This window comes from Saimiri boliviensis, chromosome X (genome assembly GCF_048565385.1).
Source record: "Saimiri boliviensis isolate mSaiBol1 chromosome X, mSaiBol1.pri, whole genome shotgun sequence".
In the NCBI taxonomy this organism is placed as follows: Eukaryota; Metazoa; Chordata; class Mammalia; order Primates; family Cebidae; genus Saimiri; species Saimiri boliviensis.
In genome coordinates this window covers 132,359,646-132,372,980 of record NC_133470.1, presented here as the reverse complement: position 1 = coordinate 132,372,980, position 13,335 = coordinate 132,359,646, and the positions used below count along the sequence as shown (strand labels likewise).

General features: G+C 36.5%; 1 protein-coding gene across 3 annotated transcripts in view; it reads right to left on the bottom strand.

Annotated features, from left to right (window-relative positions):
- Positions 1-13,335, bottom strand: part of SYTL4 (synaptotagmin like 4) — a 52,941-nt gene that overhangs the window by 20,247 nt on the left and 19,359 nt on the right. For 2 of the 3 annotated variants that reach the window (XM_010350840.3, XM_074391979.1), the window contains exons 3-6: positions 5,086-5,265; positions 4,617-4,832; positions 4,379-4,488; positions 4,061-4,160 (exon numbers count right to left, since the gene is read on the bottom strand). In XM_010350840.3, the coding sequence (XP_010349142.1) occupies positions 4,061-4,160; positions 4,379-4,488; positions 4,617-4,832; positions 5,086-5,195 (536 nt within the window). In that variant the 5' untranslated portion in view covers positions 5,196-5,265. Of the gene's footprint in view, positions 1-4,060; positions 4,161-4,378; positions 4,489-4,616; positions 4,833-5,085; positions 5,266-6,205; positions 6,299-13,335 lie in introns of all 3 variants that reach the window. The other variant, XM_074391980.1, reaches the window with a different exon arrangement.

Here is a 13,335-nt window from a genome sequence, read left to right as displayed (position 1 = left end):
AGCTGCTATGAACATTCACATATGAGTCTTTGTATAAACATATGCTTTCCCTTCTCTTGAGTAAATACCCAGAAATGAAATGACTTAATCACAAGGTAGGTGTACAATGAACTTTTTAATATACTGCTAAACAGCTTTACAAAGTAACCATGCCATTGTACAATCCCACCAGCAATGTATAAGAATTCCAGTCGTTTATAATAGCAAGAAAGAAATGTAGAAAAGAATTTTTTTAATCCAGTTGTTTTACATCCTCGCCAACAATTGGCATGGTCAGCCTTTTTAATTTTAGTCTAGTGGGTATGTAGTAGCATCTTATTGTGATTTTTAGTTCAAATTTATTTAATGACTGAAGATGTTGAGCATCTTGTCGTGTGCCTGACATATCTATATTGTCTTTGGTGAAATGTCTTTTGTGCATTTTCTATGGGATTGTCTGTATTATTGAGTTTTTAAAGTTCTTTTTCTTTCACTTTTTCACTTAACATGTATATAGTATCATCCTTAAAAAAAAAAATTAAAACTTAGGAACCCAACCCACATATGTATATTTAGACAGTTTGGTAGTCCATATGCCAAAACCATTCACAACTATTAACGATAATTATCTAGGGAAGAAGCAGTGAGGTTACTGGAGGACTTACTTGTACATTTCTGTATTATTTTTCAACAATCAAATAAAATGTGATAAAGTCATTTCCCCTTGGGTGAGTGAAAGTTAGGGAAAAACAACACACACCATACAAAAGCCAAAAATTAGCCGCTGTAAACGAATGGTTCAAAAATAAAGCCTCACAGTGCTAGACTTCAAAAATTCATGTCTAAGAAAATAGAAAATGTATTTGGCAAAGCTCTTGAACTAATCCCTTCAAATGTGGCAATTTGCAGATTAAGCGAATGAGTAGTCAAGAAAAACAGAAGTCCTCAAGATTTGTATCCCCAGGTACCACTGTAGAACCCCAACAGAGACAGTTAAGAGTACTGGAAAATGTCATATCCCAGGGCACCTGTATAAGCTAGGGGATTAACCCAGATCTGGGATAAATAAGCCCTGAACCAAGACATTTAAGAGAATTTCAAGAGACCAAAACCCAGGACCCCAAGTTGCCTTTTGCACCCACCCCCTCAGGTTTCAAGAAAAGAAATACAGAAAGCAATATTCAGTCCTTAAAGTATAGCTAAGAATGGGGAAAAGATAAATTGTTTCAAGCTGAGGTGAGAAGAAGAATTCACATATACTGTATCAGAGGAAACAAAAGATATAGACAAAACTTCCCATATTAAAGTTGAACAAAATGAAATAAAATAGTCTAGCACATACATAAATAGCCACGGAGTGGAGAGAAGAGAAAACAATTTGCAAGATGGACAAAGAACCGAGTCTGGAGAAGAATTTAACCCTAGGAAAACAAGTAGGTTTCTTGTGAGTGCTTTACACTACAGGGGAACTAATAACATAAATTCAGTGAAGTGCAAGAATTCAAATACAAGATGATAAAACAACAAAATAAGAGAAAGAAGATTGGAGCAAAGAACAAATTGCAACCTAAATAAGATAATTCATTCAAATAAATAAATTAGAAGCAGCAAAAAGTAAGGAAGGGAGGAGAAAAAGGGGAGGGGAGGGAAAATAAACTGAAAACCAAATTAATAGCATGGAGGAATGGGTTGGGCTAATCATGGTTAATTGCTTTCACCATTTTTCCTATTGCATTCAATAGTAAAATAAAATGACAAAAATAGAGGATAAGAAAACCCAGTGTCTCTGAGGTAGAGAACTTAACTAATAAAACAGAAAGCAAAAGAGTTCAGGGATATGACACAGAAAAATTTCCCAGCAATGAAGGAAGAACTCATCAAGGGTATATTGCATATAGGGGAAAATGATACAGAATGATCACCATTGAATTATAACCTTGTTAAGTTACTAAACTTCAAGAAAAAGAAAAGAAAATTTTCAGGTAAGTTTAATTTCTCTTTCTGTCTCTCATACATAGGAAAGAAAAACAAGAGTGAAGGTGTGCTCAGACTTCTTCACGGTTACATTCAATGGAAGAAGACAATGGAATAATCTCCACAACATTCTGAGGGAAAGAAAATGTGGCCCGAGAATATATCCAGCCAAGATACCACTGAAGTATAAAGGCACCTGGCAGACATTCTTAACATATAAGAATATAATAAATATAGCACCTGCAAACTCTTCTTGAAGGAACTCCTCAATGACGAAATCCAGACAACCAAGAAATAAATCAGAAATAAAGAAGTTATGGTATAAGGCCTGGTTGTAAGCATACAGTCCTTTTAAGTATAAAACTAAAAGTAAACAGATAAAACAAGCAGATGCTTTATGGGTATATAAGAGAATGTAAATATTATAAACCCTGACAAAGGAAAAATAATTTGAGTAACCAAATAGGGAAGATAGAAGGAAATACGTGGGGGGACGTGTAAGAAAGCTAACTGCTTCCTCTTTCACAGCAAAGCATCCACTAACAACGTTAAATATTGAAACAGGTAGATTTTTAAATGACCACTAACTCCTCTCCTAAGTATCTACCTTAGAAAATAAAAACAGAAAAAAAGAAAAGAAAAATGAAAACAGGCCAGGTGTGGTGGCTCATGCCTGTAATCCCAACATTTTAGGAGACCAAGGTGAGCAAATCACTTGAAGTCAGGAGTTCAGGACCAGCCTGGCCAAAATAGTGAAACCCCATCTCTACTAAAAATACAAAAATTAGCTGGGCTTGGTGGCATGTGCCTGTAATCCCAGCTACTTGAGAGGCAGAGGCAGGAGAATTGCTTGAAGCCAGGAGGTGGAGGTTGCAGTGAGCCAAGATGGCACCACTGCACTCCAGCCTGGGCAACAAGAGCAAAACTCCATTCTGAAAAGAAAAGCAAACAAAACAAAACATACATCCACAAAAAACACTTAATAAATGTTCGTAGAAGCATTGCTCTTTCTAACCAAAATGTGGAAACAACCCAAATGCTCCTCAACAGATGAACAGATAAACAAAATGTGATAAATACATATCATGGGGTATTATTTGGCTATAAAAATGAATGAAGTTCTGATACATGCTGCAACATGGATGAACCTTGAAAACGTTATGTTAAGTGAAAGAGGCCAGTCAAAACGGACCATATATTGAACCCAAATATATGGTCCTTTACATGAAATACCCAGGATAGACAAATATATAGAGACAGAAAGGAGATCAGTGATTGCTTAGGGATGGGGGAGGGTGACAGCTAAAAGGGTAAAGGGTTTCTTTCTGAGATGATGAAAATTTTCTAAGGTTGATTCAGGGGATGGTCATGCAACTCAGTGAATATGCTAAAAGCTATTGCATTGTACATCAAAAATAGGCAAATTGTATAGTATGTGAATTATATCTCAATAAGGCTGTTAACCAAAAAAACCCACTAAAAAAGTGACCAACTGCTCAATGGCTTTCATAATATTTTTTCTTAAGCTTAGAGGAATGTTAACAGCTAATACCTTTTACATTAAAAAAAATTGTCTGAAGATTAGCTATTCTTTCATTTTATTTAATCTTTTATTCTGTTAAATTCAAGTAAAATTAAACAGGATGATTTTAATTTATTATATACTATGATCCCAATATTAAAAAGATTTTTCAGTTTATCCATCTAGTCAACCCATTATGGATATGCATAGAAGATATATGAAATAATTTTCACATAATGTGAAAACTGGGGTAGTAGGAATGTGGGTGATTTGTTGCTTAATAATGAGTATGTGTTATTTCTATTTGTCTTCAAATTGTTCTTATAAAGAACAAACTATTCAACCTGAGAAAGCTGAGTGCAAAATATACAAAAACAAAGTAAATATACCAAAATGTTAATGTCTACATACAAGCAATGGGATTAGGAATGATTTTTTTACCTCCTTCTTTACTATTTTCTGTACTTTCTAAGTTTTCCTACAATGAACATCTATTATGTTATAAACAGGAGAAAGTAAAATGAATAGCAAAAGAATTAAAGAGATTATTGTAAGTATTTCTTTAAACAATTACTTGATTCTTACCTGGGGTCCCTCTGCTGCTCCTGAATGATCTTTCTTCCCGGCCAGATGTCACCAATCTGTACCTGATGGTGGGATTGTTGCACTGTCTCTCTTTTACTCACTTCAAGACAAACAAAAGTAGGCCAGGGTTGTGGTTATGAGTAAGGGAAAAATGAAACAACTCTCATAGCAAATCCCCTGAAATACACCATGCTTGCAGAAGGGATGACAGTATCATCTTCCATTCCCCACAAACTGGCTGAGCCCATGGAGTTAAGATAACCAGTCAGAACACACTAAGATTCCATATCAAGAACTATCTCTAGACAGGTCCAGTACCTGCGGGTTTGTAGCGCAGGGACATCCTGATTATCTCACTACCTGTGCGAGAACCAAAGCGATTCACTGTCTGGTCATAAAACCACTCCCCAGTTGCTTTCTTCAACTCTCTGGGAAGAAATAAAAGAAAATAACAGATGGATAAAGAATGGTTCTTATCTAATAAAGGCTAAGGAAAGAAATTCTCATTACAGCCATGGCCTCATCTCCTCTCTACTCAGCCATAGGAGACACTCACATTTCCTTGGTGCACACCTTGCACCTCCAGGTACCATTGCTTTCTTGTATGCGGCAGTCCTGACACACCAGGTGATTACAACCCCGACAAGTATTGGTTTTGGGACTCAAACGGCCCAGGCTCTCCTGGCACCGGGCACAGGTCCGATCACTGTAGTGTTGGCTGCCCCTCTTGGCCCCTTTCCTTTTCATCTCCAGTAACTCATTCTTTAGTCGCCTGTCAAGACCCAAAAGAGAAGCACAAGTGGATTCAGGATATACATAGATTGGATGGAGAAGGGTTGAGAGGTAAAAACAGTAGACTGTTTGGTTCTGTGAAAGCAACAAACTTAGAGCCCAACATGACCCAATAAGTAGTGGTAAACATCCCATATACAAATTCCTATGAAAGTCAGGTGTGAGACATAAGGAAAAGCCCAGATATTATCGGCCGAAGGCCTGGGACCCTAAGCGTTTTGAGGAATTCTTACCTAATCCTTTTCTCATCTGCTTTTTGGACCTCCTCATCTCGCTGTAGAACATTGAGAATCACATTCTTTTCCTCCTCAGACAGAAAAGAAAGGTCCAGTAACTCCGACATGATTTGTTCAACTTTTTCTTCTACTCTTCTTTCTTCAAGGCAACTAGAAAAGGAGAGCTACCAGAGTTGCCTGAAATGACAAAAGAACTAATTTAACACAGATGATTGACTCAAGAATATGTCCACAGCCCTAAAACTTTTCAATAGGCTACTTCGCCCTTGAGCCAAGCAAAAAAGACAAAGTAAAAGTATCTGACCTCTTTACTCTTCCTACTCCCATCCAAATCATGGTCTGAAAATGAAGAGCCTTTGATTTTTCAGAAAGAAAAAGTTATTCATGATTCTGGGAAAAGGATTGGTTATTCAGTATACGCATCTTAGTCTGGAAAGAACATAAACAGCTGAGTCAATCTCCCCCTCCACCAAGTGAGTCCTCGATCATCCAATTTTTAATACTTTAAATGTTCTCAAATCTTAAGCCTATTAACCCAAATAACCAGGCAGCTGGTCTCTGCAGTGAAGGAGCACATGAAGGCTCCTGCCACTTTAGGCCCAGTTCTCCCAGAAGTCAGTCAGCTTTCTGCTATGCTTCAAAACTTCTACCACCTACTCTATCTCTCAAAGTTCTCATCGTACTAGCAGACTGCCTCCAGGATATCTTTCCCAAATTCGTGAACGTTTGTTGAGCACTACTCTGACACGCATTGTGTAAAGTGCTGGGGATACAGAGATGAATAAGACACAGTTCCTGCCCTTAAGAAATTCACAGAGTAGCAGGGGAGACAGACATACATAAATTTAATATGACGCACTAAATGCTATCAGAGGGATTATAAATTAAGTGCTATGAGAACTTAGGGAAGGAAGTAACTCATTCTATCTTGTATAGAGAGAAGAAAGAGAGCAGTATACATGGGAAATTTTTACAGAAGAGTTGGATTTTGCCTTATCAGAGGACAAATTTCCTGGTAGGGAAGAATGGTAGGAAAGATAGTTTAGGACCACATTATATAACTCTTAAAAACTTTTTCAAAAATTTAAGAATTTTGGCTCATGATGGAGGCTCTCACCTGTAATCCCAGAACTTTGGGAGTCCCAGGCAGGAGGATTGCTTGAGCCCAGGAGTTCCAGACCAGCCTGGGCAACACAGGGAGACTGAGTCTCTACAAAAAACAAAAATCAAACCTTAGCTGGGTGTGATAGTACATGTCTGTATTCCCAGCTACTCAGGAGGCTGAAGTCGGAGGATTGTTTGAGCCTGTGAGATTGAGGCTACAGTGAGCCACCATCATGCTATCACGTGTGGCCCACTCTAGCCTGGGCAACAGAGAAAGACCCTGTCTGAAAAAAAATTAATTTTAAAATTTATTGCATAGACAATAGAAATCCATCAAACATCTCTGATGTTGCTTTTTGATGCTGGGAAATCACATTATGAAATTCATTTTACAAAGACATATTATGGCTATATCACTCTAGCTATAATATAAAAGACTGATCTAGAGGACAAATCAGAGGACAATTTAGTAGTACATACATTTTAAAATAGGCATACTACTTAACCAAGCAATATGACTTCTAAGAATCTACTTAATAGAAATATTCACACAAATGCACAAAAGTATATGCACAAGAATGTTACTGTAACATTATTTATAAGAACAGAAACAATTAACAGAGGAATCATTGAACAATATAATCCAAATAATATGTCTGCATAATAAAACATATGTTGCCATTAAAAATGTGATAGATACATACGTATTGACATAAAAAGTATGAGTGAAAAAGTAGTTGTAGGACAATAACAAATGATTCATCATAAATTATTTATCGGAATATTTGGATATACAAAGAGAAAAGTCTAGAACAAAAGCCACTATCATTGATTTCTCTTGGAAAGTAGATTTGGGAAGGGGCAACTTTCACTTTTTACTTTATATAGTTCTAATTTGTTTTTACATATATCTTCCATTTATATCTCAAAAAAGAGAACAATGCAAATGAGGCAGAGAAATTATTACAATACTCCAGCAAAAGACAGCATAGATTTAATAACTATGCCTCTAAACAATTATACCAGTCATTTTATTTTTCATTTTTAGAGACAGAGTTTCACTATGTTGCCCAGTCTGGACTCAAATTCCTGGGCTCAAGCAATCCTCCTGCTTCAGTCTTCCAAGTAGCTGGAACTATAGACAGAGCCACCATGCCCAGCAGAACAAATCATTTTATAGCTGATCCTTTGGTTTCTCATCTACAAAATGACCCACCTCAAATGTTGCTAAGAAAATTAAATAATGTGTATTAAAGGGCCAATCACAATGTTTGCAGTACAAATACTTGCTGAATCTGCTAAAATGATAAAGGCTTGAGCCAGGCAGCAAGAAAAAACAGAATAGGTTTGAGAAGTAGAATTGACAGAATAGACTGACTGAGTAGAGAAGATGAAGAAGGTAAAGTCAAAGATGGCTACTTCACATTAAACAACTGACTGGCTAGTGACAGCCCTCATAGCAATAGGAGATATAAGGAAAGAAACAGGTTTGGAACTAAGGCAAAAATTTTTCCGCTCTCCTTTGAAACTAGACAGCAAGCCCCTTTCATTTTTTTATTTTTCTTTTTATTTTTTCTTTACTAATTGCCTACAAGACAGGAGAAAACATAAACGTGGCAAATCTATACAGGTTCCTGAAACCTCAATATTTCCTCAACTTTTATACTTCCTGGTCTTTATTGAATTATAAGATGTTAAGCCTCTTTCACATACCCTTTCTTAGATAGTCTTGGGGAAGTCTTCTTAGTTCTTATCCCCAAGGAGAATATATATTCTCCATGAAAACAAAGACGTTTTCAGCCAGGTGTGGTGGCTCACACCTGTAATCCCAGCACTTTGGGAAGCTGAGGTGGGCAAAACACAAGGTCAGGAGATCGAGACCATCCTGGCCATGGTGAAACTCAGTCTCTACTAAAATACAAAAATTAGCTGGGTGTGGTGGCACGCACCTGTAGTCCCAGCTACTCGGGAGACTGAGGCAAGGGAATTGCTTGAACCCGGGAAATGGAGGTTGCAATGAGCTGAGATCATGCCACTGCACTTCAGCCTGGTGACAGAGCTAGACTCCATCTCCAAAAAAAAAAAGAAAAGAAAAGAAAACAAAGACTTTTTCAATATTCTCCTCTGTACCTGTCCTATCACTTAATGCAGTATCTGGTACGTAGTTTTGCATATGCTGCCAATATTGCTGATCACTATCATTATCACCCCCAGCAGTATCCTTTAACGAGAATTGACTATATGCCAAACAAGTACCTTACATATATTAACTAATTTAATCCTTGCCACAACACCAAGAGTGAGTGACTATTATTACCCCCATTGTATAGGTGAGAATTCAGGAGAGGTTAGGCTAACTTGCCCAAGAATAAAGGGCAAGTAAATGAAATTGCAGGGATTCAAGCCCAGGCAATCTGATACTGGAGTTGGTGCTCTACTGGTTCAGTCCAGGCAGAATTTTAACCAAGGCAATTATAAAATACTAAACAGACAAATCAAAAGCATTGTAGAAATGAATTCCCATATGTGTGATTATGGCTGAAACACTGGGCAAAAAATCAGTGGCTCCTGAATAAAAGAGGTATTATCAGTTACCTGTCAAAACCAAGGCTAGCACAGGTATACTAGAAATGAGAACAATACCAGATGAGAAATCTAGTGCTTGTGGAGAGGCAGCAGAATATTGTGATGAGAAAGGCACGTTGGCATAATAATGAGACCAAGTAATATCAAAATCCAGGGAAGTAAGAAGATCCTTGAGGAAACAAAGATAGTACCTTAAGAAAATGGAACTACTAACATTGTACATCTTCCCTTTCTTTTTCATTTATGGACCTGACCAACCAGAACTGTCCCCTCTGAAATCTCAAATTCAAGAATTCCCACTTTCCTACCATAGCTTACTCCTGCTGTATCTGTTCTTCAACCTTATTAAGACCATAATCTCTTGTGCCCCACATTTTCTCTTGGTTCACTTGCCTCCTGCTGATCTATCTTCCTTCCATACCCATCCTGGTCTCCAGATGGCTTAACATTTGAACCACTCTCACCAGTACTTTCTACATCCATAAACCTTCATCCTTCTGCCACAACTGCCCATGAAAATCCCAAACCTGTGCTAATGCTATAGCCTGCTTTGTCTGCTCCCATGCCCAGGTGCTACATAATTCCTGGTCTATAACCTCAGCTGAACCCTCACTGTCACCTATAAATCCTGTTACTTATACTTGTTCAATTCCTTTACCTAGTCCCTTTGGGTTCTATTTAAGCCTTCATTCATCTCACACTCCTACTTCCTTTCCCTCCAGTCCCATCAGACATGCTTGTCTCATACTCATAGAAAGATTTTTGTAAGACCATTACCCATGTACTCTATCAGCTCCCTGCCACCTCATCCCCATCACTTGCCAATCTGACTCCTTTCAGAAAAGTAATATTCCACCCCGATTCCCACCTTCCACCATAGGTTGCTATTGTTTCCAATACTAACCCTGTTAACAGCCAGCTTGCTTGCAATGGGATCTTGCAGAATCAGTAATGAGGAGAAGAAAACAAATTAGGAACAAAAATTAAAAGGCAAGAAGAAAAAGTAAGTGCAGAAAAAACTGAGACAAAGAGAAAACAAATGGTAAAAACGAGCTCAAGTATATCAATGAATATGAAATTCATATATGAGCAAAATTTACCTTTGAAATACAGGGATTAACAGACTGGATAAAAGAAAGAATCCACTTACATGCCATTTATGAGAGACACATCTAAAACATAAATTGAAGGGAAAATTGAAAGTAAAAAGATGGGAAAACATATACCAGGTAAATGCTAGCCAAAAGAAAACTGAGGTAGCTATATTAATATCTATAAGTAAAAAAGACAATAAAAGCATTATAAAGGATAGATAAGATCACTACATAGAGATAATAAACATGCATGCACTAACAAAACATCACTAAATATACAAAGGAATAAGAAAGAAATTTAAAAATCAACCATCAAAATAAGAGGTTAACATATACCTCTTTGTTGTTCCAATTATTAATGGCACAAGCAGATACAAACTAGTAAATATATAGACAAGTTGAACAACAAAATGAGCTTGATTTAATGGAAATATAAAAAATTCTATATCCAAGTGGAGAATTACATTCTTTTCAAGCACATATAGAATATTTACCCCCAAAACTGACTATGTACTAGGCTATACTGCAAGTCTCCATAATTTTTTTTAAAAATCCTTCTCATATAGACCACAGTCTTTCACTTCAAGGAAATTAAATAGCAAATCAATTTAAAATAAGATAATTTCTTATCACAATACTTTTTGAAAATTTAAAAAGACATTTCTAAATAACCCACGTGTCAAAGAAGAGATCATAATGGTACTAAATCTATCCTTAACATCTTAGAGAAAAAAACCTGCCTTCTGCCTCACTACCATCACTATTCCCCATTCTATGGCATAGAATGTTCTCTAGAAATTCAAAAGGAAAATATGAAACAAAAATACAGCTTTCATATGCAATAAACTAAGTGATATATTTTTATGGTAAATAGTACATCATATTTTGAAAACTAGAACTCAGGAAAACAATGGAGGCACAAATACTGTTATGATAAGAAAACCAGACAGATGTGAAGTTAGAAAAGCTATGAATATTCAGATACTCCCAATTTATGGGTACTAGGGTTTAATAGAGAAACCAAAGCCCAAGAAAACTTGTTAAGACACTTCATCACATTCAGTCCCAGGTGTACAGTCAAAAAGGCAAGGTTATCTATTGAGAAGACCGTGGCTCAGGTAACATAAATGTGAGAATCTGAGCTCAGATGGAGAACTTGTTCTGTGTTAGTCCTGAGGTGTCAAGACTCAGATGAAGTATTTTAATACAGCACCCTTGTGGGACCCATGCCCATAAAAAGATATTTTAGAAAAGGTGGTTTGTTTGCTTAGCAATTATATATACTTACTGCTAAAAAATATCAGTATGTTAATGCAAATACTTATAAAATTAAGGGAAAAACTAAATCTACCATCAAAATGAGAAGTTAACATACCTCTCTCAATTACTGATAGTACAACAGATGAAAAATTAGTAAATATGTAGACAAGTTGAACAATACAATAAGCTTGATTTAAAGGACATATGTAGAATTCCATATCCAATTAGATATATCTAGTCTATATCCTAATCCTAATGATTAAGAAATAATAACAATGAATCAAAATAAACACTAACACAACTGGTTTTCAAGAAGGGGATGGGAGAGCTATCTCAATTATTTCAAATTATGAAGACCAGTTTTAAAAATGAAAAACTGGGCTAAACTTGACAAGAAACATAGAATAATGAAAATAGTGGTGGAAGACAGACTTGGGTTCAAATCCTAGCTCTGCTATTTTTTGCTATATGACCTTGGGCACAAGGCTCAAATATTAAAAAGATGACTAAAAAATATAGAATTCCTGGTAAGAATAGTACGCAGATTAAAAATAATAATTGGTGTTCCCAAAATGAAAACTGATGTGAATTAGGAAAACACCAAGTAATGTCCCTAGCCTGGGTAGCAAATACAACAGATTTTGCTGTGTTACATGCCGGCCACACATAAACATGAAGATGGTAATACATTGTACTTATGCTCAAACTAGAAACACCTACCAGATGTAACCTCTTTGAAGGCAGGCACTATATCTGGATATCATATCCCCCAGATCTTGGCACAGTGTGTGACATACAGTATGAGTTCAACAAAAGTCTAATGAATGTCTTCACCCAGAAATCTATTTCTGTTTACATATTTAAACTTAAACCCACGGAAACTGAAGAGCTGTAATAGAGCTGAGAGAAAAATGTTTTTGTTTTCCTGAGGCAGTGTGTGAGCTGTGCTTAACAGCTTGGACCCTGGGCCAGGCGCAGTGGCTCATGCCTGTAATCCCAACATTTTGGGAGACTAAGGCAGGTGGATCACTTGAGGCCAGGAGTTCGAGACCAGCCTGGTCAACATGGTGAAACTCTATCTCTACAAAAAATACAAAAAACAAAACAAAACAAAACAAAAATTAGCCAGTCATGATGGCTCACGCCTGTAGTCCCAGTTACTCGGGAGGCTGAGTCAGAGAATGACTTCAACCTGGGAGGTAGAGGTTGTAGTGAGCCAAGATCATGCAACTGCACTCTAGCCTGGGCATCAGAGTGAGACACTGTGTCAAAAAAACAAAAAACAAAAAGTTTGGACTTGAGCCAGACTGCCTGAATTTGAATCCCAACTTCCCCATTTACTAGCTGTGTGATCTTGGGTAAGTTACCTCAGTACTCTCAGTACCTCAATTTCCTCACTTGTAAAATGAAGATAAAAATTGTTCCTACCCTTTGGGGCTTGTTTTTATAAAGGTTAAAGGAGTTTTTGAAATATGTAAAGTGCTTAAAGTAATGAGAACACAACGAATGCTAAGTCTTACCTATTTTTGTCAGTTTGTATATGTACATTCGTGCTTTCAGACTTAACAAGGTCTTAGAAAATGACATTTATTTTCTTTTAAAGGATACAGATGAATTGTGAGTTAAACTGTCTAGACATCAGTTAAAGTTTCAGGTTATTGTTTTGTTACTTAATTTTTTTTTCAATAGCTTTTGGGGTACAAGTAGTTTTTAGTTACATGGATGAATTCGTAGTGATTAATTCTGAAATTTTAATGCACTTGTCACCGGGCACTATTTTTGAAGTGAAGACCTATGCTGACAGCCTTATAGACGACAGAAGATTTTCTTACTAATTGACCCATGCTCAAGGGCCAACAGGCTGAACTGGTATTAAATTATTCTTCTAAAGTTATAGGTAGTAATTATATGATGGTTTTGCAAATACATTCTAATAGATTACCATATCCTGCCAAAGTGATATAATAAAAGTATTTTGCTGTTTAGGCTAAGAACAATGGATAATTTGGGTGAAATTTATGTCTCACTGAACATGAAAAAGTGAACCAGAGGCTTTCAAAATATATTCATTTAACCAAGAAGCCGGAATTAAACTGCTCTTGTTAAACCAATGATACTATGTTTTACAGGAAAACTGATGAGTTTTATACTGATATGAGATTTATACTGCTGCATGCCAGATTCCATATACTTTTGAACTGAT